At 42.6% G+C, this 27877-nt stretch overlaps 1 protein-coding gene across 8 annotated transcripts; it reads left to right on the top strand.

Moving 5' to 3' along the window:
• Positions 1-17: 17 nt before the first annotated feature.
• ORC2 (origin recognition complex subunit 2) lies at positions 18-27852 on the top strand. Of its 8 annotated transcripts, none has more exons than XM_079979148.1 (18): positions 18-96; positions 2932-3034; positions 3936-4042; positions 4859-4996; positions 6841-6927; positions 8667-8759; positions 11826-11857; positions 13699-13759; positions 16330-16514; positions 17881-17979; positions 19385-19494; positions 22174-22306; positions 22828-22924; positions 24204-24350; positions 25251-25422; positions 26054-26115; positions 26677-26795; positions 27131-27852. In XM_079979148.1, exons 3-18 carry the CDS (start codon positions 3952-3954, stop codon positions 27212-27214), a joined length of 1710 nt encoding a protein of 569 aa, XP_079835274.1. In that variant the 5' UTR covers positions 18-96; positions 2932-3034; positions 3936-3951; the 3' UTR covers positions 27215-27852. The 8 variants fall into 8 exon arrangements, with proteins under 8 accessions (XP_079835274.1, XP_079835270.1, XP_079835273.1 ...); XM_079979144.1 differs by having other exon boundaries at positions 2932-3054; XM_079979147.1 differs by lacking the exon at positions 18-96 and adding an exon at positions 129-263.
• Positions 27853-27877: the final 25 nt, after the last annotated feature.

Here is a 27877-nt window from a genome sequence, read left to right as displayed (position 1 = left end):
AACGAAGATGGGCGGGGCCGTTGTCCCGGCGGACGTCGCGGGAAGTAGAGCGCTAGTTCCGGCTGCGCGCGGGTCCGTTCTTCATCATTCGCCTCTGTGAGTTTTAACGGGGGACTCTGGGCGGGGCCAACGGTGGGTGGCGAGTCCCCGCATGCGCCGCGCGTTGGGCTCGGTCACGTGGCTTCTGAGGGGGCAACAGAAAGCACGTGTGGAAAGGGGTTGGCGCGCTCTGCGTGTACTTTACCGGTGTACGTTACCTGAGAGTAAGCCCCGGCCCCTTTGAATTCGAACGAGCCTTGCTTCCGAGTAGAGTAGACCTGGGCAGAATGGCTCTGTGTATCTCAAAGGGAGGGCAGGAAGGCAGCCTCAGGTTCATGAGGACTAGTGTTTTGTTTTGCTTTGCTTTGTTAAACTCTCAGTGGGCCGGTGAAGGGTTTGTCTTCCCAAAATCGTCAGGTTGACCGGCGCGGGGGATGTAACAAGCGCATCTGAATTCAGCTGGCCTCGTGAATTGCCTTAGGACTGCAGCTTTTTAGTGGTTACATTATTTCCTGTGGGTTTATTTCACAGTATATTGGGTTTAAATATTTGTTGGGGTATACACGTTCAAGGTAATCGCAAACATGTCTGCTGGGAAACAAATCCTGCGGAGTTAAAGGTAAGGGGACCCTGACCATTAGGTCCAGTCGTGACTGACTCTGGGGTTGCCGCGCTCATCTCCCTTTATTGGCCAAGGAAGCCGGTGTTCAGCTTCCGGGTCATGTGGCCAACATGACTAAGCCGCTTCTGGCGAACCAGAGCAGCACATGGAAACACCGTTTAGCTTCCCGCCAGAGCGGTACCTATTTATCTACTTGCACTGTGATGTGCTTTCGAACTGCTAGGTTGGCAGGAACTGGGACCGAGCAACAGGAGCTTATCCGGTCGCGGGGATTCGAACCGCCAACCTTCTGATCGGCAAGTCCTAGGCTCTGTGGTTTAACCCACAGTGCCACCTGCATCCCTTCTGTGGAGTTAAGTGACCCTTAATTTCTGGTGTTAATAACTCCCGCCATTCATGTTTAAGCAGAATAACTCCTAGAGGTCAGCGGTATTTACTAGCGCCGTGGTCTAAACCACACAGCCTCTTGGGCTTGCCGATTAGAAGATCGGCGGTTCAAATCCCTGCGACTGGGAGAGCTCCAGTTGCTCTGCCCCAGCTCCAGCCAACCTAGCAGTTGGAAAGCACACCAGTGCAAGTAGATAAATTGGTATCGCTGCGGCGGGAATGTAAATGGCATTTCTGTGCACTTTGGTTTCCATCATGGTGTTCCATTGCGCCAGCCAGAAGCGGTTTAGCCATGCTGGCCACATGACCCGGAAAGCTGTCTGTGGACAAACAGCGGCTCCCTCGGCCTGAAAGCGAAATGAGTGGGCAACCCCGTAGTCGCCTTCGACTGGACTTAACCGTCCAGGGGTCATTTACCTTTACATTTTACCTTTACTCCCAGTCCAGGTAGATGTGCCTACAGTACATAGGATTGTAGCCTTGAGCTGCATGAATCAGGTTGCGAGGGTCATGGCTGTTAGTCTTAGAACAAGAATCCAGGCACTTGTGTCCTAACACCGGCTATGTCAGGCTGCAATCTTAACCCCACTTACCTGGGGAATGTAGGACTTATTTTCGAGTAGACATGGCTAGGATTACACTGAGCATGATAGTTCATACACAAAGGACTCCTGCTGGTGCAATGCTGCTCTTCTCCCCTTACACCAACACCTTCACATTGGTTGCAGGGTGGTGGTCAGGAGAAATCCCAGAACAGCACAGGGGGAAGAGGAGAGTTTGGTAAACTGAGGTATGCTGTTGCCATAACACTACACCACACTGGAGAGCCAGTGTGGTGTAGTGGTTAAAAGCAGTAGACTCGTAATCTGGGGAACCGGGTTTGCGTCTCCGCTTCTCCACATGCAGCTGCTGGGTGACCTTGGGCCAGTCACACTTCTTTGAAGTCTCTCAGCCCCACCCACCTCACAAAGTGTTTGTTGTGGGGGAGGAAGGGAAAGGAGAATGTTAGCCGCTTTGAGACTCCTTCGGGTAGTGATAAAGTGGGATATCAAATCCAAACTCTTCTTCTTCTATGTTGAATTCTTCCCAGAATTCTAATGGCAGACTTATTTTAGGAACGGTTCCTTCTTGGTTGGTGCTTCTGATTGGCTCTCTCCATTTTGTTGCAAAGTGTAGTTTAACTGTTCACTGTTCGTTTCTGCAGTACTTTACTGATCTTCACCTCAATTTTGTGAACGTTTGTGTGGTAATCTACATCCCACTTTGAAACTTTAGTCCTCAAAGTGACCAACAACACTTATAAAACGCAACAGATTCACCGAGAAGCTCATGTTCAAAAATGAAACAAGCAGAAAAGGCACACTAGGCATTAAATGCTCCTTCCTAAAGGGTGGTTTCTATAAGTTGGCTCTTTGAGAGTCAGGGAGAGAACAATCCTACTGGAGGAGGCCCTAAATTTGCCTTTGGCTGCCTCCTTCACTCTTTTCTTTCCTGTCGAAGGGCAATTGGTGTCAGTTGGCCCAGGGCAGGGCCTTAGACAATCCACCTGGAGCTGGCCCTGATGTTTTCTTTGCTTGCCTCTCATTCCACAGGGCGGTTAGCATCAGTTGGTCCTGTGCTAGGCCAGCTAGCCAGGCAGGAGGGGAGGGGAGATTGAGGACTTTAAAATCACCAACAGATCTGTGCAAGAATAAAGTGGTTGGAAAACTCAGATAAAACAAAGCAGAGGCATTGTGTAAAAAATTACATACTTGGATTCCTTATCCATAGGTTGCAAGTTGTTGTTTTTAAATTGCTTTTAAAATGTTGAGGAATTTCAGTAGGGTGCCATCTCTACCCTTCTGATCATTTTAAGGTGTTTCTGGCTCTTCCTTTCATTTCAGATTAAAGAAAATGCTGTGTGGAACTTAGACAATGTAGGCTCATCCACTTAAGCTGGCTGACTGTGTGGAAGTGTATTGTCTCCAATCCTGTTCATGCTGATATGTAAGGTTGTTTTTATCTCTGTAAGTACATTTGAGTAAAATTCATTTTGAAGGTTGGATTTTATGTGTTTTGAGGTGTGAAATCTTTATTTTGCTTTGCTTAAGATGCGGTTAACAATGGGGGTTCAGTCCAAAATTGAAGATGGCTGCCAACATGGTGGTGCTAAATCCTAAGAAATTCTAGCAGGGACTTTATTGGGGAGATGATCCAATACCTTGTTTAAATACTTCTTGTATAAATGGGTCAGTGCATCTGGCTGTTAACCAGAAAGTTGCTGGTTCGAGTTTCTCTACCTAGGACAGTTATGGGCAGGATTCCTGCTTTGCAGTGGGTTGGACTAGGTGACCATCACAGTCTCTTCCAACTCTACAATTCTCTGATTCTCTGAAAGTAGAACGGATTATTATTATTGCTACTAATCTTTCTATGCTTCTGCTTGTATACCATGCATTTCAGGCTTGGTTACATCTCCTGTTGGTAATACAGTGGTGCCTCACAAGACGAAATTAATCCGTTCTGTGAGGCTCTTCGTATAGCGGCTTTTTCATCTTGCGAAGCAAGCCCATTGACAGCTTAGCGGATTAGCGCTATTAGCGGCTTAGCGGTTTTTAGCGATCAGCTGTTAAGCGGCTTATCAGCGGATCAGCTGATAAGCGGCTTAGCGGCTTAGGAAAAGGGGGGGAAAAGGGAAAAAAACCCCGCAGGAACTCGCAAGACATTTTCGTCTTGCGAGGCAAGCCCATAGGGAAATTCGTTTTGCGAAGCGCCTCCAAAACGGAAAACCCTTTCGTCTAGCGGGTTGTCCGTCTTGCGAGGCATTCGTCTTGCGGGGCACCACTGTAAGGATAGTTTAATTGTACTTGTGCCTGGATAGGAACATGATGCATACTTCTGTTTTTAGTTGTAGGCTTCTTGCTATGAGTAACCCGAAGTTAAAGAAAAGCAATGTGATAGAGGTCAAGTTTGTGGCAGATGAGGATGTCCTAAAGCACATCTCTGAAGATACAGGTATGAATTGCTTGTTAGTGCAAGGACAACTTATTTACATGATTATAAAATAGGGTACTACATTTCTCAGCTGGGTTTTTAAAAAAAGTAATTAGAAACTCTGGATATCTTTAAATGCCTTTAAAGTTAAAGCTGCCTTTAAAGTTTAAAAAGGAGAATGTCAGGTGCTTTTACAGATTTTCTTTTGAGTGTGTGCCATAATGGAAACCCAGGTTTTTCTAAGAGACCAAAACTCTTATCCATCATCTTGTTTCTTGAAGGAGGTGACTATTCTTTGTACATTTCCCCCCGCCACCAATTATGATCTGCTTATAGATCAGGACAGACCTTGTATTCACATTCAGAAATCTTAGGATTGCAAGTTAATAATGTCAGAACTGCAATGGTATTACTATCACTAGTCCTTTGTATGCTTATCCACAATAAGCAGACGGATTAGTTTTGGTGCCTTGCCTTCAGTTGAATCCTTGCAATCTTTTGCGGAGTAATTGCTTTTGGTTGCCTTTTCTCAATAAAAACCGGCTAAGGGATTTAGTTTGCTAGAATATGTTGCTCCCTTAGTATTTTGGTAAGAAAGTGTTCTGCTCCTCAGTCTGAGTTGAATGAACTCTAAATGGAAATAAATATATGTTACATGCAAAGAGTCTAAGGCTGTAGTGCTTAACACTTACTAGAATACAGTGGCTGTTACTTCTGAGGAAACATACATAGGATTGTGTTGTAAGTGTGTATGCAGAGAAAGATTTGGTAGAAGCAGGAGAACAGCTAACTGTTTCTGGTTTGTCTGATATTAAAGCCTTACTGCTGCTCTTCCAGGTCATAAGGTTCGAAAGAACAAAGCTGCACATACGCTTGATGCAAAAAGATGGGTGAAGAAAACAGACGATACCTCAGATAATGAGTCTCAGGAAACTTTTAAAGAACAGGACTATGTTTCTGTCCTAGGCATCCAAGGTACAGTATTTATGAGAAAAGGATAACACTTTGAAAAACTTTCCCCAGCTATTAGCCTTGTGAATGTTGGCTAGGAAATGGCTGTGTTCAGTATTGATATCAATACAGTGTTATGTGGGTTGACCCACCCATTTTCACCGTAAATAATGTTTGCTCATTTAACAACATGCAAGTCCTTTGCTGTTTGGCAGATAACACTGATCAACAACAAATTTGTTGCCTGCGTTTTTTCAGCTGATTTAGGACAAATCTGATGCGCTGAATCCAAAAATCACATTGGTTTTGCTCAATCAGGTCACGTTTTTGAGCTATGGCCACATGTCATTTTTTTACGTTTTTGTTCACATGTACGCTTGTGTGGAGCATTTTAGAAGACGTTGGTGGGGGTAAAACGCCATGTCGAATAATTGTTTTGATTGGAAATGATTATTTTAATGACAAGAAGTATTCAGGTCCGATAGTTCTGGGTGATTATGTCGAAAAGGGATCAGTTTGAAGTCATAAAACCTTAAAATCTTCCATAAATTGGTGCGGCAAAGCATAGGGTTGGGGGATCAAAACCCCTGGCTCACTCGAGTACACTGAAGGAGAACTATGAAGGGGTGAAGTATGTGCTGGAGAAAATTGGTTATGATCAGCATAAGTGGTTAATTTGTGTTGACCTGAAGATGGTGAACTTTTTGTTGGGACAACAGTCTGGCTTCACCAAGTACCCATGTTTTCTGTGCATGCGGGATAGTAGGGACCATGCTCAGCATTACATGAAGAAGAACTGGCCTGTGCGGGAGGAATTGGGGCCTTGCAGAAAAAGAAACGTCATCAACGACCCTCTGGTGGACAGAGACAGAACACTCTTCCCACCACTGCACATCAAGCTCGGCTTAATCAAGCAGTTCACCAAGGCTCTGGACAAGGATGGTGACTGCTTCACTTACTTGTGCCAGGCTTTTCCAGGATTGACCATGGAGAAGTTGAAAGCTGGCATCTTTGACGGTCCTCAGATCCGTCAGCTCATCAGAGATCCAGAGTTCGGAAACTCAATGAACGAAGTGGAACTGGAAGCGTGGAAGGCATTTGTTCTGGTAGTGAAGAACTTTCTTGGCAACAATAAGGCCAGAAACTACGCAGAACTTGTCAACAACATGCTGACTGCTTTCAGAAACCTGGGCTGCAACATGAACGTCAAGATGCACTACCTATTTTCACATATGGACCGGTTTCCTGAGAACCTGGGTTCAATGAGTGACGAGCAGAGGGAGAGATTCCATCAGGACATGAAAGAGATGGAGACCAGGTATTAGGGTCGCTGGGACGCAGTCATGATGGCTGACTACTGTTGGACTCTGAAGAGAGACCTCCCTGCCGCTGAGCATTCCAGGAGATCCAAGAAACGGAAGTTCAAGCCCTGAAATTAGAAAAATGGTGAAGCAACATGCAATTTACGTGTACTTACCTTTATCAATGCCCACCATTCAGTTTACAGTAATCGATGTTTCTATCAGGTAATCAATATATATTGTTGGAAAAACATTTTTTTCTCTTAAAAACATATTTAGGATGATATGTGTTGTCAAAAATCAGCTGATAATGCCACAAAAATGTAATCGATTTTGTCACAAGATCTGATTTTTTTCAAATCAACATAGCACAAAAACCTGACCTGATGGAGAGAAACGGATGCCATTTCCTGATTCAGCAGTTCAAAAATACCCTAAATCAGTTGTAGAAATCTAGACAACATTCAAAAAGTAAAAAATTGTTGCCCAGTGTAATTGTTATAATTTCTCTTCCCACCTCCCACAAGTTTGCTTCTGAGGGTTTCTGTTTGTTTGGGTGTGTTTTAGGCTCTTTGAAAAATGGCTCCAGTGCAGGTGGTGGAGATGTCTTTCCATTCCAAACTCCAAAGCGCTCTAACAAGATGGCAGAAATGGGTATGGACTGTTTTGTTAAGCAAATTAACTCTTTGATCCTATTCTTAGGAATGAAACGGTGAAGGAATAAAACTGTTCGAACATTCAGTTACAGAATGCTTACTTTCTGTAATTGTTCTTATGGTTAAGCCCTTTAAAATGGGTTTTTCTCTGTAACTATTATTACTGTATACATGCTGCTTTTCAGAACCTTTAGTAAAATTGAAATTTATTGTTTGTTTAACTCTGTTCCGATTCCTTGATTTTCTTCCTCAACTAATTGCCTCACCACACTACCCAAAGCAGTGAGTTGGCTGGACCAGTAAGTGACCTGGTTCACACTTAATGCTAAACCATGGTTTGCTTAGCCCAGCTGTGGCTTGTCTGAATGAACCCAGCCCAGCAGGCCAACCATGTGCAGGTATGGTTTGTTGTTGGCTTATGAGCTTGTTGGCTTGTTTTTAACTGTTGTTTGATACTATGTCCAAACCAAATAGACTTTCTTAACCATAGTTTATTTTAACCTTCCCCCCCAAGCTTGACAGGCTACAAAGGCTCAAGGCAAGAGCAGTTGGAAAACAAACCAAGCTTGGGAGCAACAAATTATGGCTTGTGTTGCCAACAGTAAGATAACAAATTTATTTGTATGGCTGGCTAAGCCAAATGTTGACATAGCAAGACCATGCAAACCTGGGCTGCTTTGTTGCTGTGAAGTCCTTTTGAATTTGTGTTAAACCAACCCATAGTTTGATCTAATGCAAGCATAGGCAAACTTGGCCCTCCAGATGTTTTGGGACCACAACTCCCATCATCCCTATCTAACAGGACCAGTGATCAGGGATGATGGGAATTGTAGTCTGAAAAACATCTGGAGGGCCGAGCTTGCCTATGCCTGATCTAATGCATCATCTGAATCAGATCTGATGGTTGAACTCTCTCCTTGCCACAAGCCATGGTTTGGCGTAGTGTGTCATGTGAACCAGGCCAGCTGGTAACCATGGGTAAAGCAAACCATAGCTGGGTGTTATATGCGAACACGGCCAGTAAGCTACATAGGGTATAGAGCTGTTTTTGTGAGGCAGCCACAGAGCAGATTAATTTAGCTGCTTTACTTCCCTCCTCACCTCACAGTGCAGGCCCATGCTCTCTGCTTTGATACTGTATATCTAGTGTTTGTCAGTGCTACAGAACAACAAAATATTGGGATATGAGCTTCACTTTTGCCACATTCTTGAGAACCACATGAGTAACCTTTGTAGGTCTTGTTGAGGCTTTTGGCTTCTATTTCAGAACAGCAGCCTTTTTCTTTTGCATAACAATCTGTTTCTAAACCTGAGAGAGTTTTTAAAAGTGTTTGCGTAGCAGCATGGTATTTGTTTCAGTTCAAATGTTTACAAGAGAAAAATCCTATTTGGTCCATGCAAGTCTTGGTGCCTCTGAAGCAGTTGCAACATTATTGTTTTTAAAATGCTGGTGGTCACACTCTTGTGGTAATACCGCCTTTCATCCGAGGATCACAGGGCATTTGTATCATATTGTTTGTATTACCTTTGTACCAATATTTTGGTCTCACCTTTAACACTGTAATAAATAATGACTAAGCCTTCCCCAATGTAGCGCCCTCCATATGTTTCGAACTGCAACTCCCATCAGCCCCAGTTCAAAACATCTGGGGGGCACTAGGTTGGGGAAAGTGTTTTAAATTGTATTAATATGTTGTGTGCATGCTTCTTTAATCTGGCATTTTCCTTTGTTCAAAGCCTCTGAGCTAGCTCAGACAGCAGGTAGCAATGTAAAACATGAGAAGCTGAAGGATCCCGAAAAGGGAGCAAGCGCTCCTCAAAGCAGCAAGAGTAAGTTCTGTTTAAGTAATAAACTAAATTATCAAATGCTTTAGTACGAGCTGTGTTTATAAAAGCTGCTTTTAAAAGGTTTTGCTTCGGGGAGAATTCATGTGTAGCTTTTACACTTACTACCGTATTGTTCGCTCTATAGGACGCACTTTTCCCCCTCCAAAAATTAAGGGGAAATGTGTGTGCATCCTATGGAGCGAATGCAGGCTCCTTGTGCTGCGCTCCGAAGGCTTTGGGTTCCTTTAGCTGAAGCCAGGAGAGCAAGAGGTTGCGCGGGGCTAAAGAGGAATCCAAAACAGCGAGCGGGATGCATTCCGCTCGCTGTCTTGGCTTGTGCCATAGCCGTGCGCAACCCCTCCGGCAGGGAGAGGTTGCGCGCAGCCTGTACGCTGCTCTTTGGGGCTGGGGGGGGAATTAAGATTTTTTTTCTTGATTTCCCCCTCTAAAAACTAGGTGCGCCCTATGGGGCGAAAAATACGGTATTTCCTTTGTGGTATTTCCTTTATTTTGTAGTGTCTAGGATTAACACAATGGTTCTTAGCTAGGGAAGGAGAATTAGAGTATGAATGTCTTGACAATAAAGGCAGATGAATATGTGCTCTTGATTAACGTGAGCCTTAATCTGACAAGCTAGATTCCTGATTTTTGCTAAATATTTAACACACTTTTTACCTTTTCATCATAGCCATCCATGTGCCAAGACACCTAGTTATTTGAAATGAAAGGTGGATTTTGGAATTCTGTATGTGTAGCTTTCTACTATACTTATTGATTAACAAATTTGTTTTACTGCTTAAACAAAAGACCTGTAAGTGGTTTACAAATGACAATCTAAAATACTCATTTAAGATAGCGATAAAATCAGGCATTAAGAACAAGTTACATATAAAAAATTATACCTAAATCACATTCTTTTTTTGAGAATAATTTTTTATTAACCGACCAATCACATCAAATCAAACCAAATTACCTAAATTCCAAATTACACAGCCGAATTTTAAATTTTTGTTGGGGGTACCCATATTTCAAGTTCCGAAGGGGATCCAATCAACTTCTTGCTTCTTGCTGCTGTTTTAATGTCCACAAATCTAACCATATGATGTTCACAGTACTATCCAGTCCTTTCTTATTGTTTTCCAGTCCTTTCTTATTGTTGTTGTTATTTTCATATATTTTTCCTTTCTCTTTGTGACCTCTGATAGTCTCCACAAGCTGGTTAAAACAGTTTGTAATCCTGCGTGGATATTATTATTTTTTATCCAGTAGCCATATCCAGACGTTTTCCATATAACATCACTTCCATACATCAAAACAGTCTTAGCGTCATTAATCTTCACCAATCTGCCTCCTTTCTCAAACCTCTGATGAGATTCATCAGGAATGCAGTCTGAAAACAAGTCCGTTCCTCCTCCCGGCTATAAATCCTTTGGCAAGATGGCGACTCTGAATTAATTGCTGCGCCATTCCAAAAGCTCTTATTGCTTCTCGATCTCCATAAAGCATACTTTTGGTTAAAGTTTATCTCCACACAGACCTTAATCATCCTGCTTGGGTCAGTTAAACCAACGGTTCTAATGAGGAGGGGTTCTTTGTAAATCACATAGAAGGAAAGTAAAAAAGCCCCCCCCCCCATTCAGTCCCATTGCCGACATACCCAGCCTTTGGTGTATCTTCATCGTAAAATATTCCTGTTGCTCCCACCCGTCGTCTTCTTTCGCAGAGGTCCCTTAAATTAGCAGTCTTCACTCCCCTTCTTCACTTGAAATATGTGCATTTGCTTCTTTTGTAATTAATTATTCCAAATTGCTGCAGCTAGTGCACGATCAGAGACAGCGTCCAGGAGAGCTGAGGTCCACACGGGGGCATTCTGCCTAGTGCCCTCACCCTCTTCTTTCGAATTTGGGGGTGATTTATGGGCACAGCAGGCAAGGGCAGTGTTCCCCATTCCCTTGGGGCAACAAGGGAGGCTGCCTACTCCCATAACAGCCTCTTAATTACCCCGTGTGGGTCGGAGAGATGGTATTGTCGGCCATCTTCCAATGCGCCCCTCATGGCCCCCCCACCTAAATCTCATTCTAAAATGTTTAAGGAATGCATAACTAGTTAGCATACAAGTTTCCACTAATAGGATGCGATTTGCTATGCAGATTATAGGGATTTCACTCCTATTCTAGCACACTTTTTTGCAGGATCATAATCTGCCACGGTTTCTGTGACTGCATGATCATTCAGTGACTGTTTTTTTTTTTTAAAAAAAATAATATTTATTACTTTTCCAACAATTTAAACACTACAAAAAACGAAAAAACAATACAATACAATACACAGACACTACATAACACTAACACATTAAACTGACAAAACAAAACAAAAACAGTTTAAAACACATCAAATAATTTCAATATCTTATCTTTCATTCACTTATTTCCACGACCTCCTCACACCTCCCTTTTTGTATTCCACTTCTGTTAATTGTTTCAGCAATTCCTTTCCATCTTCCTCTGTTTTCTATCCTATAGGATAGATCATTCAGTGACTGTTGAGCAAATGGCTTAGATTAACTACCTGGCAGTGACTTCAAGAAAGCCAGTTTGGCTCTACAGTTTTCTTGGCTTGCAGTTTCTTGTCAGCTACTCACACACAATCAAAAATCTTATATGTACATTGAGTCCCAGTGTAAAAATATGCTGGTACTTGGGAATCATGTGTTATCTGAGAAGAGAATTTAGTTAAGATGCAATAAGCATTTGGGGAATATGAAATAGTTTATTTAGGAGAGACTTGGAAGTGGAGAAGCCTTTGCAGAAAACTCCCAGTGCTAGGCATAGAATTAAACAGATACAAAATAGTCAATATAATTTAGTTCATCCTTTTTACATGGGAAGGCACTGGATGAATTTGTCACCTGCATTAATTCTGCATAGAGATGAGGGCATTGTCCAAAGTTCAACATTATTTGCAATCTGAAGTATTTTCTGGTATGAGCATCTGAAGATGCTTAGTTAAGGAAGTACAAAAGAGCTAATGTTTCTTGGTAATTTGTGACAGTCTTTGTTTAATTTCCAGAGTATTCTGCTTCAAGCAAAGGCAAGGTGGAGGTGAGTGGCAATTTTTGGTGGTTAAAAACATCAGTCATTGATGGAGAATGGCCTTTCTCCATTACGTTTAGAATCTCCAAGTGTTGTCTTCAGTAGTTTGGCCAAATACAGGACTATCTGAGGCGGCTCTGAACATTTGTAATCCAGTACAATGCTTGAATATACATGCAGCAACATGCAGTGTTGCTTCCTTTGACTGATCCTAAGCTGGAATTAGGTAAAACTGTACTGCTTAGCTAGGTGTTTTTTGTTAAGTTTTATCCAGCAGTGGTATTCAGCTGTCAATGGTATAGGAGGGAAGACATTTTCAGGGATTTCCCCTCCCTTAAATGTGACTAGGAGAGCTCCCAAACCCCCGGAACAGATTTAAGGGGTGGGGCTGCAGCAGGAAGGGATATAGCTGAAAATTGCTTCCCTCCCCATTCTGCTGATTGAACCTTACTGTCAGCTGAATGATATACAGTGGTGCCTTGCAAGACGAAAAGAATCCGTTCCGCGAGTCTCTTCGTCTAGCGGTTTTTTCGTCTTGCGAAGCAAGCCCATTAGCGGATTAGCGCTATTAGCGGCGCTTAGCGGATAAGCGGCTTAGCGGCTTAGAAAAAGGGGGGGAAAGGAAAAAAAAGTCGGAAAAACTCGCAAGACAGTTTCGTCTTACGAAGCAAGCCCATAGGGAAATTCGTCTTGCGAAGCACCTCCAAAACGGAAAACCCTTTCGTCTAGCGGGTTTTTCGTCTTGCGAGGCATTCGTCTTGCGGGGCACCACTGTATAAACATTTTATCTGGATTGTACTGTTGACAAGAGATTCGAGTCATCTAGCAGAAGAATGGGCTTGCCCTTCATACTAGTTGAGAACTGAGTAGCTGGAGGTTTTAGGGAAAATAGCATAAACGGCCACCTACATGGATTTTTCATGACCCAACTTCTCAAGTGTTAAGATCAGCATGTACTCTCTGGCCTGTTGCTAGAACATGCTGGCTTGGCAGGTATCGTAAACAGATCCACCTTGGTAACAGCACTGCTGTATCCCTGAAAGGATCTGACAAGGATCTACCCTTTCAAAAATCAGTATTGACCACTTTTTTTAGTTCTAGAAGACATATTATTATTTATTATGTTTATTTTTACTGATTGTGTGACTGTTACATTTTAATTTAATCATATATATTCTTCAAATTGTTGTTGTAATCTGCTTTGAAAAGTTGGGTTTAAGTAACTTGAAAATATAGCTTATGGATGAAAGAGCAACTCGTGGCTTCCTGGGTATGAAGTAACTTTGAGAATAGATTGAGGGCCTTCTCGGTAGTGGCGCCCACCCTGTGGAACACCCTCCCTTCAGACGTGAAGGAAATAAGTAGCTATCCTATCTTTAAAAGACATCTGAAGGCAGCCCTGTTTAGGGAAGTTTTTAATATTTAATGCTGTATTGTTTTAAACATTTGATTGGGAGCCGCCCAGAATGGCTGGGGAAACTCAGCCAGATGGGCGGGGTATTAAAAAAAAAAAAAAAGACTGCTTCATGCAGTCCTAGTGTTCTGCAAATATCCATAAGACATTTCCAGGTCTATTTCAAATATGAGTTCAGTCTTAATGTATTGATCTGAAATTGGTACATGATAGCTGTAAATCTGTAGGTTTGGAAGAAACTAATCTAGACTGTCCCAGAAATAGAAACAAGTACAACCTGGGTTCTTAACTGACTTTGCTTGGTCTCTAGGTCTAATAATGAGATTCTAGAGCTAGATTCTGCAGGTTATGTTCAGTTTTTGTGTTTAAGGTTTTCTAAACCACCTAAACAGATGAGATTTTATTTAGAAGATACTTCATATGCTTGCTTTATTAGCAGAGTAAAAAGAATGAATTCATGTCAAAAACACCCTACAGACTCAGGAAAAGAATTACGGGTAAGCATTTGCATTAAATTCCAGCTAATATAGTTCAGTGGTGTTTTATAAGATGAGATTTCATTCTTGTGCTCTGCCTCTTCAGTTGTGACATTAGAGTATAACTGTTTCCAGAGGAGTAGCTGTATTGCAGCAACTAATTTTGTAGCATGTTAGAGTTGAATAAAACTATCATCGTATAAGCTTTTGGGATGGTATTCACCTAAGGAGCTGAATCAGCAGTAGCCCCCCCTCCCCCTGCTCAACCCCTGAAATTGACCTGTGGGGGTTAGGGGAACCTCAAGAGCAGGTTCGGAGGAGGATGGGGCAGATGGTTTTGCCTGGCAAGATGAAACGCTTGCGCAAACAGAATGTTCGTCATAGTGTAATGTTGAATTGCATCAATTTTTTTTGCTCTCTCCCTTGTGCTTTAGTATTCAACTAACTAAGAGGGACATGGGTGGTGCTGTGGGTTAAACCACAGAGCCTAGGACTTGCCGATCAGAAGGTCGGCGGTTCGAATCCCCACAACGGGGTGAGCTCCCGTTGCTCGGTCCCTGCTCCTGCCAACCTAGCAGTTTGAAAGCACGTCAAAGTGCTTCCGGCGGGAAGGTAAATGGCGTTTCCGTGCGCTGCTCTGGTTCGCCAGAAGCGGCTTAGTCATGCTGGCCACATGACCCGGAAGCTGTAAGCCGGCTCCCTTGGCCAATAAAGCGAGATGAGCGCCACAACCACAGAGTCGGTCACAACTGGACCTAATGGTCTGGGGTCCCTTTACCTTTACCTTTAAGGTTCACTCAAACTGGATCTATTGAAATTAATGGACCTAACTTAAATGTGTTCATTAATTTCAGTGGGTCTGCTGTGAGTAAAATTTAGTTGAATAACACCCAATATGTGGGAAAGCAGTATCCTAAAGAAGGTACCACTTTGTGTGAGGTTTTATGTTTCATACCTCAGGTGAACTGTTAACCCTCACTGGCTCTATAGTATAGATTACCAGTGAGGTTTATTGATACAGTGTACTTGAATTAGCACATCAAAACTTGGAGGAAATGTATGGACCTTCCTTCCATCTGTGTGCTTCAGTGACACACAGAGAGATTTAGCTGAATACCAATTCCGAAAGCTGTTGCCCAGATTGTAGGGAGATCCGGATGTAACCTTTCTTTAATGTGTTGGTTTCAATTAAGTAGTCTTAATTCTGTAGTGTCCACCCATTATTTTTAGATTGAAACTGCTTCAGTTCTGATGGGGGTTTCAAATACATTATGGCAGATTTTTGTGTTTTTTTTTAAATCTGTGCAGTCATTTTTCCACATTGACATATACAAAGTGTGGTGTGCAGTAGATATTGTTCCCTGTATTTCCAGTGTTCAAAGTGCTACAAAGTACACCACTAAATTAACACCACCTCTGCGGAAGACAGAGGTTTTGACAGGTTCAGGGGAATCCAAGCTTTGCAGAAGTTCAGAAAAATTGTTGGTCAAAAAGCAAAGTAAAAAAATGGGGTCAACCCAAAGCAGACCAAATGATGACAGAGTGTGTTTGGTGACCATTAAGTTCTGGCTGACCGGGAGCAGGGGAGGAAATGAAGTGCCTGGACTCCTGAACGCAGAACGCCACAGCAACATTTCAGTTGTGTCCTTCAAGTCTACATGGATAATGAAAAATTAAAATAAAATATTTTGTTTTATTTTTGCTTGTGAAAACTTAATTAAAAAGTAATTTTAAAAAAAAGTCTACATGGATAATGGGAACCCTTGGGTTAGGCCAGGGGTAGGCACCCTAAGGGCCATGGGCCGGATACGGCCCAATTGCCTTCTCAATCCAGCCCGCGGACAGTCCGGGAATCAGCGTGTTTTTACATGAGTAGAATGTGTCCTTTTATTTAAAATGCATCTCTGGGTTATTTGTGGGGCATAGGAATTCATTTTCTCTCCCCCCCCCCAAAAAAAATATATATAGTCCGGCCCACCACATGGTCTGAGGGACGGTGGACTGGTCCACAGCTGAAAAAGGTCGCTGACCTCTGGGTTAGGCAGTGGCTTATTTTCTTGCCACATACTGTGTTCTTTACCCAGTTTCCCCCTACCTAGACTATGTTGAGATTCTGCTGTTATTTGAGAAGGTGGCTCTGTGGCTTAAACAGTGGTACCTTGGTTCTCAAACTTAATCCATTCTGGGAGTCCATTTGACTCCTGAAACCGTTCAGAAACCAAGGCACGGCTTCCGATTGGCTGCAGGAGTTTCCTGCGCTCAAGTGGAAGCCGCATCAGATGTTCAGCTTCTGAAAAACGTTCGCAAACCGGAACACTTCTGGGCTTGCAGCATTTGGCGGCTGATTTGTTCGACGAACTAAGCCGTTCGAGAACCAAGGTACCACTGTATGTGTGTGAGGTGAAGGGCGAACTCCATTTACTATCTGCCAGGAAACAGCTATGTGCTCTATCAATTACACACCACTTGTAAGTGGCTTTTTTTTCCCTATCCAGTATATGCAATATAAAGTTGAAGTACAAAATTTCTGGTGTACAAGATGAGTTAGGAATGGAAACTCACAAGTCTCTTGTCCAATGTTTCCTTTTTAGCTTTAAACATGTGCTCTGATACTGAAAGTGATTATTCCACTTCATGCTCCGAAGAAGAGGAAGATGACAGCTGTAAAGAAACTACAGATTATGTTGTTGATCCAAAAACGCTGGCCAGACCCCAGACATCATCTGCTCCAGCTAACAGAGAAACGCCAGCTAAGAAGCTGAAGAGAGAAGTTCCTGTGAGTGTGGATGCACTTCAGTTTGTTAATCACATTGGCTAGTGCCCATAGAAATAAGGACTTCTCAAAACATTTCTACTACCAGTCAAACATTGAATTAAATGCGGGCCCGTCTCTGACAGGAAACATTGCGGATGTGCTTAGTGGCAGTTTAATCCCAATTAGTTTTGAATCTTACAGGCTTAATTCTGCGGAAAGGCACATCATATGACTTTTGAAAGGTACACAGGAAATAATAATAAACAATAATAAATTTTTATTAATATCCCGCCCTCCCCAGCCGAAGCTGGGCTCAGGGCGGCTAACAACAATAAAATAATACAACATTCTAAAATCATTTCGTTATAAAATTAATTCAAGTCAAGTTGATGGCAACCATTGGGCTAGAGTTCTGTGAAGATTGCCAAAGGAGGGAGTCAGGCTGTGCCCTGGCCAAAGGCTTGGTGGAACAGCTCTGTCTTGCAGGCCCTGCGGAAAGATGTCAAGTCCCGCAGGGCCCTAGTCTCTTGTGGCAGAGTGTTCCACCAGATCGGAGCCTTTCTGCCTATGTCCTTGGGCTTGTCAAGGCAGGAGATGCTGTCCCAGATTTACATATAAAGACCCCTAAGTGTGATATATGAGGTTTTATACAGCTTGGGACCTGCACCGTCCAAGGAGCCCATACAGGCCTGCATGTTGTGTTGAGATCAGGGATGCAGGCTCTCCCGATGGTCCCATATTTCATTGGAGCTTATGCTGTACCCTGAATTAGGGCTTTCTTGGGGGGAAGGGTGCCATAATTATAGCATTCCTTCCCCTCTGAAATATGGTGAACACTAACTCATGTATATTAGGTACCTGCTGAAGACACATAATGGACATTAATTTTTGAGCCCATTGTTTTAGTATTCTGTAATTTATAGTGATTTGAACGGCTTGATTCAGATTTTTATTGTTTTGTTTTGTTTAAAGAATCCTCTGGAATTGCATATGACAATGAAGACAATGTGCCTCTTTATTTAAATTTAAGTCCCTCTGTGTGCAATGGAATTTATTCACAGGTAGGGGTTTCTAGGATTGCAGCCTAACAGTACAGTGCTATTGCATGTCTACTTGGAAGCCTTAACTGAGTGTCTTGCATTTACTCCCAAGTAAGTTTGCATAGGATTCTATCCTTAGTCTATGATGAACTTTGTTGTATCTTTTTGCCTTATTATATAAGGCAACGTCTTGCCTAAGGGATAATGATTGTGAGATAGTTACGCATGAAATAAGATGTGCGTTTAGAAATTTTCCTTTTCTTCTCAATTTGCTGCTATCCCTTTTCCCTTTCCCCTTCCCCTTCTACTGAAGTAGTTTCCCACGGTGCGTTTCTCTCTTCCCGCAGAGTAATTTGGTGGAAGAGTATTTTGAAGCACATAGCAGTTCCAAGGTTTTAACTTCTGACCGAACACTTCAGAAGCTACAGAAAGAGAAAATGGATCAGGTACAGTATGTGCTATGAGGGGCTATTTGTATTTTCTTTTGAGGTCTTTGTTCAGAGAAACTTCTAGCAACGGTCTCTGTGCTTATTCTTGAATGGACCTAGTGGTTAGTTCATTGATTGGTTGGTTGGTTTATTTTACCTTACTGGTAGTAGCACAGTTTGAGTTGTAATGCTGAAAACAGTGAGAAATACCGTATTTTTTGCTCTATAAGACTCACTTTTTCCCTCCTAAAAAGTAAGAGGAAATGTGTGTGCGTCTTATGGAGCGAATGCAGGCTGTGCAGCTATCCCAGAAGCCAGAACAGCAAGAGGGATTGCTGCTTTCACTGCGCAGCGATCCCTCTTGCTGTTCTGGCTTCTGAGATTCAGAATATATTTTTTCTTTTTTTCCTCCTCCAAAAACTAGGTGCGTCTTGTGGTCTGGTGCGTCTTATAGAGCGAAAAATACGGTACTTTGCAGTGAAAAGGGCTTGGTTAAGCTAGAAGAGGGGTGTGGAACTTCTGGCCTGCAGGCCATTCTTGCCTCGCCACCTTGTCCCACAAGGGCATTTCCCACAAACCATGCCCACCTGCCAAACAGCTTGCATCGCTGTTGATGTCAGCTGGTGGGCAGGACCTTTTTGGAAAGCCCATCCAGCCATCCCACATTGATCCCATCCACCCCCAAAAAGGATCAGCATGGGGAAGGCTTTTCAGCTTGCATTCGTTGCATGTGCAGCAAAAGCAAGCAGACCTGGGTTTTTTCTTCATCGCTTTGTAATGGAGCAGTCCCTGCCAAAGCCAATGTCTGCTTTAGAAATCAGCTCTGACCAGTGTTCGAAACTTCCATTGTTCTAGGCGCATTTTGCAACAGAGAATTTCATTAGCGCAAGCAGTTTCTGAGCTCGGGGCGCAGTACCGCACCTAAGATTTCAGATTAAAACTGCAGTGTGGAAGGAAAGGAGGACCTTTTTCTGCCTCCCCACTTCCAGCTACTCTCTGAATACTGGAGAAGAGACCCTCTTAAGAATACTAGGGGGGTAGGCAGGGGAAGGACTAGATTGTGTGAAAAATGAATATAATATTTTAGCTGCAGTTCGTTCATTTTTCAGCTTTGCATTCTTGTTAGTAAAAAAGTGTGCCTAGACATTCCGTTGTTGTGCCCATAACTTAACTTTAAGGTGCCATTTAGCTTCTAGCCTTCATATCTCAGTTTCTAACACTGGCTCTAGCAGATACTGCTCCATCATGCAGTGCTGAAGAAACAGGCACTTCTTTCCCTGCTGAGACAGAAAAGTGGGGCCTGGCTGAAAACAGGTACCTCTTGCAGCAGTTTCTCCCACCCTGTTTCAATTAGAAATGTATTGCTTCATGTCTTTCAGCCCTGCACCTATTCTAATGGCTTATTTTTCCCTTCCTGGTCTAGGAGTCCCTGCAAAACATCTTGAATAAAGTACCTGTTGCTTTTGCTTCTGAATGTGAGGCATTAACCAAGCAACATGAAGCTCTCTTTTACAAATGGATGTTGCAACTGCAGTAAGTATCTGGTGGGCTTCTTGTAAGAACATGCAATATACAATGTTCTCTTGAAACAAATTGAAGTTGCAATTAAGCCTAATTGTTTCTTAGGCTTGGAAATAGTTTCCATTGAATAAAACCACATTCACTTCCCATGGTACAGTTAATGTATTTTCTGGAGTTGAGGTCTTTATAAAAGGAACCTCATGTGGATGATGTTTGAGGGATGGAAATGCTTTCAACCAAGTTTCTTAAACAGATAGGAAACTATCTCATATAAAGCAGTCACAAATCTTCTGGGTAATAGCTATTGGTTTTTTATAACAGAAAAGTACATGGGATTTAAATAGATCCTAGATTGTAAAGGTCTATTAGCTAATTGTCATGGCCACTTTCCAGATTGAATATATGGGAGAGAAGTGCAGATTGGGTGCTGTTCACAGTATGGCTGCACTTATTTCCATTCCACTGAAGACACTGCAAGTTGACATCAGGAAAATAAACAGACAATAGGCATAGATGCTGCTTTTAGCATTTATGATGCAGAACTGAAGCCAAATGAGGAAGTGTAGGGCCCTTATTACATTTCTGTTCTCCAAATTGCTCATTGCTCTCCTCACACCACCATTTTATCTTAACAACAACCCTGTGAGGTTGGTTTGTCCTAGTGAACTTAATGGGCGGGTAGGGATATGTATCTGCATCTCTCCGGTGTGACACTGTAACCTCTATGTCACATCAACTCTCAATGTTTATCTCTTGCAGGTTAAAAAAAAGTAGGCCCATACTGTACAGAAGTTTTGTTACATACAGTGGTACCTCGTGTTACGGGCGGGATCCGTTCTGGAGGCCCGTCCGTAACGTGAAATGCCCGTAACTTGAAGCGTTGTGTCTGCGCAGGCGCTTGGCGTGATTTGACGCTTATGCGCAGGCATAAAGCACAATTTAGCGCTTCTGCGCAGGCGTGAGTAGCGAAACCCGGAAGTAACCCGTTCTGGTACTTCTGGGTTTCTGCGGGACGTAACGTGAAAAGGCTCAACATGAAGCAGATGCAACACGAGGTATGACTGTACAGTGGTACCTCAGGTTACATACGCTTCAGGTTACAGACTCCGCCAACCCAGAAATATTACCTCAGGTTAAGAACTTTGCTTCAGGATGAGAACAGAAATCGTGCAGCAACGGCGCAGTGGCAGCAGGAGGCCCCATTAGCTAAAGTGGTGCTTAAGAACAGTTTCAGGTTAAGAACGGACCTCCGGAACGAATTAAGTTCTTAACCCGAGGTACCACTGTACTCTGCTTCAGAATTGGAATTGTCTCTGTTCCCTCTTCCTCTGTTGCTTTGTAAGTAGGCAGCAAATAAATATGACAGTGGGAATCTCATCTTTCCACTGAGCATTTAGTTTTGCTTTTCAGGACTGGAAAAGGATCGGAGATTTCTTCAAAGATACTAAATTTAAACAAACTTCAATTGTTGTTATTATTTGGGAATGAAGATGGAATACCGTAGTTTTCGCTCCAAAACACGCACTTTTTTGCTCCTAGAAAGTAAGGGAAAATGCCTGTGCGTGGTACGGAGCGAATGCACGGATTGGAGCCATGGCTGCCGTCAGTCAAGCAAAGCGGGAGCCGCTTACACGCTCTACGAGGCTCTCGCTTTGCTTGCTTTAAAGCGACCTGGAGCCGAGGAGGAGGGAAGGAAGGAGAGCCATGGCAGCAAAGCGGGCAGCAGCCACTTACACGGGAGGAGGGACAGACGCTAGCAAAGGTCTGTGCGCTCTCTAAACAGAGCAATGAGGCTGCAGAGGGACGGCAGGAAAGATAGAATTTAAGCAACCAGCAGCAAAATAAAACCAACCTCGAGCTCTGAGCCACGCAGTGAAAACCAGGAAGTAAAAAAAAAGGCTGGGGATGAGGGAGAGGGGAAAACTTCGCAAATCCCCGAGATCCGCTGGGACGGAGCAGCTTGTTTTCAGGCAGGATAGATTTGAGCATTGTCTGGGTCCTAGTGCCCCTACCGCTTTTTTGTGCTCCACTCTATTGCTGCTGGTGGCTGCTTATCACTCAGGCTGCAAAGAGGAGCGCTTTTACACAGCTAATGGCGAATCCCCTGCAATCCAAGTCCTCCTCACTTGCTCAAATCTATTCTGCCTCAAAACAAGGAGCGGAAGGAAAAGGCTGCAAACTGTTAAATGGAAAAAAACCCAGGCACAGGGCGAATACCTTAAGTATACCTTTAAAGCAACAGTGCTCTTTCCCTCCCTCCTCCCCGCTCAGCTCGCCAAAAAGCTCCTTCTCCACGCGTGCTCCTTGTCCCTTGAGTGCTTTTCCTTCCCTCCCCACTTAAAACGTGGTTACAAAGCACGGATCTACATGGATCCTCAGGATTTTTGCATTGGGCTACCCCAAACTCACCATCATATCACATGTCTGTGGCCACAGCATGAACCATAAAAATCATACATCCACTGTTTCGTTTAGAATATTTTTTTCTTGTTTTGCTCCTCTAAAAACTACGTGCGTGTTATGGTCAGATGCGTGTTATAGAGCGAAAAATACGGTAAGTGTTTACAAAGAAAAAACAAATACAGTTCTAACTGTCAGAATAACAAAAAGTAAAATACTGTTCTCGATAATAACACTTTCAATAGGTTATGCGCTATATTGTAAATTTCAGAGATGTTTTCTTTCTTGCAGCCTAGGATTCAATATTGTGCTATATGGATTAGGTTCAAAGAAAGCTCTGTTGGAGAATTTTCGCATTTCTCTTCTTCAAGATTCTGTTCATATTGTTGTGAATGGGTTCTTCCCCAGCATCACCGTGAAATCGGTAAGAAAAAAAGAGACATATATGCATGCATGCATTCAGAGAAGTAAACAAAAGCTTCAATACAAACTGCATGGTTTATTAATAGGTTACCGTTATTTAGAACACAGCTCAAATAAAGTTGGTTCATCTCTTAATTCTAGCAGACAAAGGCACCAGTACATAAAGGCAGTCCATAGTTTTGGTTTGCTTTGACTTCCTATATGAGTCTTCTTTTGCAAATGCTGTTTATATGAAAGGGCAAGTTGCACTGGTTGGAACGTAGAAAAACCTGCCTAATGTGTGTTTTAAGTTTATACTTAAGAAACCTGTATTGTGAAGTTTGTATATGGAAGGCTCTTCTGTGTATTGTATGTGTGGATGTTTTCACTACATGTTGCTTTCAGTATTGGAATTCTGTGAAATAGTCTTAATATTGAGACAACTGTTTTTAACTTGAGTTAAGCTATCTTTGAAAAACCATGCTTAAAAAACAACAACACAGTTCCAAAGGAAAATGGTGACCTGCTGTTTTTCTGTGCCAGATTCTTAATTCCATAACAGAGGAGGTACTGGATCACGTGGGCACTTTTCGCAGCCCCCAGGATCAGCTGGACTTGATTGTGAAAAGATTTAAAGAAGGTAATACAGATGGGCCAATATACTAGACGTTCGGAGTCTTCCTAAGTTAAAAAAGAAAAAGATTGGATGAAACTAATGTTTTGGTTTACTCATATATTTATTGCCTGTTCAAATATAAAGGTGTTTATTCTGGCAATTCATCTAGGATGCAATACCAGTTTGTAAAACATGGGACTTGCTCTAGTAGGCTCTGAGTTATTGCTGTGGGTCTACACATTATAGCTGGGATTGATAACTAGGCATTAGTTTCAACTAAACAGTTGTGCAGTTCAGTCCCACCTTGATAGTGCAACAGTATTTTATGCAATTGTCAGCACAGATCTAGACTTCTAGATTTGAATGGGGATGTTGCTCAGTGATCAAATGAAATGAGTGGAGTTTTTTTTTAATAAGAAGTTTTATTGATTTTCAGTGAATAAACACAATTAAAAAGAGTTTTCCCCATCCCAATTTTGTTTTTTAAAAAAACTAGCTTGGAAGCTAACTAGTTGTGGAAATGCATTACAGTACTTGCAAAAGGATAGCAGAATTTGGGGGCGGTGTGCGTTATTGGGTTGTTTTTATTTTTATTATATATACAGTGGTACCTCGGGTCACATGCGTTTCAGGTTACAAATGCTTCAGGTTACAGACTCCGCTAACCCAGAAATATTACTTCGGGTTAAGAACTTTGCTTCAGGATGAGAACAGAAATCGTGCTCCGGCGGCGCAACAGCAGCAGGAGGCCCCATTAGCTAAAGTGGTGCTTCAGGTTAAGAACGATTTCAGGTTAAGAACGAACCTCCAGAATGAATTAATTAGTTAACCCAAGGTACCACTGTACTTAGAAGTATTAAAAGGAGGAATAGAAGGTTGGAGCAAACACGTTAATCCGACATTTTGCCAGATGATCTCATCATCCCCCTGAGGGTTTTTTTTTAAAGCAAAATTCTTCGCATTCAGTTCATTTCCCAGTCTCTGTGGTACTGAATCTAAAAAATGCAAGTGATGAGAGAAGTTTTTAAAACAAAATTTTGGGTGGGAATCTGGATTACAAAATATTGTAGCATGGGTTAAAATGGAATTCTTTTATTCAGAATACATGTTTGCATTACTAGCCATGAATCTTGGATTCCTGGACACATAAATATAGGTTGTTTTTACCTGAATGACTGGTCCTGTGATTTTTAGAGGTGATGAACAGCCACAGAAAGTTTGTCATCATTTGGCTGCAGCTAAGTGACTTTCCTACTTCCTTGACACCCTGTTTTTAACCCTTGCACTTCTTCTCATTTGCCAGATCCTTCGCTGGAGCTCTACCTGCTCATCCACAACTTGGACAGTCCAACTTTGAGAGGAGACAAAAACCAACAAATCCTAGCACAATTGTCATCTCTTTCTAATATCTACCTCATAGCATCTATTGATCATATTAATGCACCACTCAGTGAGTTTTTAGGCCTTTCAGCCCTCTAGCTTGAAAAATCAATCTTAGTCAGTGGGAACATCTGTTTGGTACATATGTAATGCATTCTGTGGCCATATTTACCGTATTTTCCGCCCAATAGGACGCAGTTTTTCCCCTCCATAAATGAAGGGGAAATGTGTGTGCGTCTTATGGGGCGAATGCAGGCTTTCGCTGAAGCCCGGAGAGCGAGTGGGGTCGGTGCGCACCGACCCCTCTTGCTCTCTAGGCTTCAGGAAGCTATACGCTAGCCGTGGGAGAGCTGTGCGAAGTTGCGCAGCTCTCCCACGGCTAGCGGAGAGCTTGCCTGCACCCAGAAGCTTGGGGCGCACTGAGCTCAGCACACCCCAGGCTTCGGGCTTCGCGCAGCTCTCCCACGGCTTGCGAATAGCAGCCTGTTCTGGGGGCTGGGGTTGGGGGAAGCTCAGGCTTCCCCCGCCCCAGCCCCGCACCTGGGGGGGAAATAATTTTTTTTCTTTATTTCCCCCCAAAAAAACTAGGTGCGCCCTATGGGCCGGTGCGCCCTATGGGGTGAAAAACACGGTAGATGCATTTCTTAACCATGGTTTCGTATTATAGCTGAACACAAGCTTGCTCACAAACCAGGTACTAGCATTACGTACCCAGGTGTTAGTCATTAATAGTTATGGAGTCCACATGGCATCTTAGACCAATTGAGTTTGTAGTGTTGGGCACACTGGTGTTCCAACTTGAACTGTTTACAGGAAGGGTGTGGAACCGCCAGCCTCTCATCCTTGTTCCCACTGTGTTTTCCCACACAGAGCCCGAGATTTGGGGAGCATCCTCCCACCCCTCTCAAAAATCTCCACATAAAGTGGAGTTACATAATTTTTACTTTTTCTTTCTTTTCTGCTCTTGTAGTGTGGGATCAAGCAAAGCAAAGCATGTATAATTGGTTGTGGTATGAAACGACCACTTACAGTCCTTACGTAGAAGAAACATCCTTTGAGAACTCCCTCTTGATACAGCAATCCGGGTCTTTGGCTTTGAGCTCTCTCACTCATGTTCTGCGCAGTCTCACTCCTAATGCAAGGTAAGAGCTCTTCTGTGATGTTCAAGTGTTGGGGACCTTCAGCTGCGACCAGGGGGCTAATTCTTGGGTACTGGGGCTGATTTTTCATATTACAAATAGGGAAACAAGACCTGAATGCTATTTTCCTAGTGCCTTGAGTTCATGTTGCCTAATATTTGCTAGAAACACAGCAGTGGGAGACTCCAGATCTTTCCCTGCTATATTGTAGAATCTACAGTGTAGATCGTGACTAATATAGCCCTACAGATTATCTTCATTTTCCCTTTTGTTTTCTCACAGAAGGATTATGCTGTATCAACAGAAATGATGTTTCCCACACAAAATAATTAGTATAGCTGATGAGAGATTTTAAAAAAAGGTTTTCCTCAGAAGGAAGTCTGTAGTTGGGAATAAATGTGGATTTTCAGCAAGGGTGTAAAGGGAGGGGCAGCAAATGCTTTGGTACACAACAGAGGGAGCTGTTCCAGTTCTGGGTGGAATCACAGCAGAAAGTACAAAGCCAAGAACAGAAATAGGATGTTAAAAGTGGTTGCATGCACAATTAAGCCCTTTTTATTTTCAAAACATGTTCCCTCCCATATTGTAAGTTATGTTTCTAGTCTTGTTTAAAGATACTTCTTTTACTTATCAGGGGGATTTTCAGACTTTTGGCAGAATATCAGTTGGAAAATAAGGATAACACCTCATACCCAGGTAACTCAACAGACACGAATTCTTCTTTCTGGAGGTCAAACTAGGGTAGCACTAGGACATGAGCTTTAGCCTAAGTCATGGATTCTGAGCACGATGCCTATATAAATGTGATAAAACTTCTGTTTTATGTGAGTATCAATTGGTACTGGACATGTGGACCCTTGCTGCAGCAATTCATTTGAGTGGGTGAGATTGTAAGCTCTTCCAGTTGTCATGAAACTGGCTGCTGAAATGTAGCGTTGCTTTGAACTGAATGAGAGGACCAGACTAGGGACTGAAGCCTTGATTTCAGTGCTATCTCAGGTAGGAAAAGATCCAGAAAGGAAAAGTTTTGAGGAAATCAACCCCTTCCCCCATTTTTCAAATTGAAATTTTGAGGGAACACAAGGGTGGGGGGGGATATTTCTAGTGCATGGCTTTCTCAACGAAAAATATTCATACTACCTTTTGAATAAAACCTCCTTCAAGCATCATACAGATCTCGTTAGCAACATTGATCTTCATTTGAGCAAGACCTCGCTTTTAATGCTAGGCGTTCCATTGCTTCTTTTCCCCTGCTAGGACTTTCCTTCCAAGATTTCTACCAGCAATGTCGGGAAGCCTTCCTGGTCAATAGTGACCTAACTCTCAGGGCTCAGCTCACAGAATTCAGGGATCACAAGCTCATTAGGACTAAGAGGGTGAGTGAAGTTGCTATAGACATGCTAATGTGACTATGGTGTATATTAATAGGCAGAAGTATAACATGTGTGTTCATGGTATTGAAGCAAGCCAAAGGTTGCTTATACTATTGTGAAAGTTGCCATCCAGAATGTGGAAGCAGTCTTCTACAAATTTCTGGTAGGACATTGGATCGTGCCTTTTGAGGAGCAAATGTGCTTTAGTTTGTTCTAGTCACGTAACGTAACTTGAGAGGGCAAATCCCTATCAGTGCATGACTGCTAGTTGGATTGAACAAAAATGCTTTGTTATTCTTATGCCTCGGAACTAATCGAAATAGTGTGCTTGTTTTCAGGGTGCTGATGGAGTTGAATATTTATTAATTCCTGTGGACGCTGGGACCTTGACTGACTTTTTACAGAAAGATAATGACGTTTGAAGGCTCTGAAATGTGCAATAGGAATTGCTCTCAAGAGCTGCTGGAATACTGCCTACAGTGTAGTCAATTTTCAGATCTCAGGAGTTTTTATCTGCCTGTAATAATTGAGTAAAGCATTGTTTGTGCAAAGCCAACTTTTAGATATATCTAAAACTGCTTAGGTTTTCAACTTTTGATGACGATTTCCTCCTTTGTATTCCATTACAAAGAAAATGTGACATAGGAATGTGCCTTTCTGCTCATGAAGTAACTTGTGCTTGAAAAATACACATTGTTGGCTGTTCGCAGCTTAAGTTTTTCAACAATGAATGAGTATGTCATATTTACAGACTACCTTATTGGTTTTCTAATATGTGCCGTGTGAGATGGAGAGGTGCCTGTACTTGGGCAAAGCAAAATACAAACACCAGAGACCCAGGTTATTTTGGACAAGTTTGTTGTCGTTTTAGCCTTCATTGGTATACAAGCCATTGTAAAGTTAAGAATAAGCTGGCACCCGTCTCTGCAATGTAAAGAAAATGGCAGCTATGCTGATTTTTCAAACCCACTTTCTTAATGATAACGTCAGAAGTAATGAGAGATATTATTTGGGGTTTTTTAAAAAAATAATCTGAATAAAAATATGTAGTTGTGCAATAGTGGTTTTCTTTTTTGTTGTTGTTG

This window comes from Podarcis cretensis (genome assembly GCF_951804945.1).
Source record: "Podarcis cretensis genome assembly, chromosome: 1".
Lineage (NCBI taxonomy): Eukaryota > Metazoa > Chordata > Lepidosauria > Squamata > Lacertidae > Podarcis > Podarcis cretensis.
The sequence above is the reverse complement of the archived record's forward strand: the minus strand, read 5'-3'. Positions and strand labels throughout refer to the sequence as shown.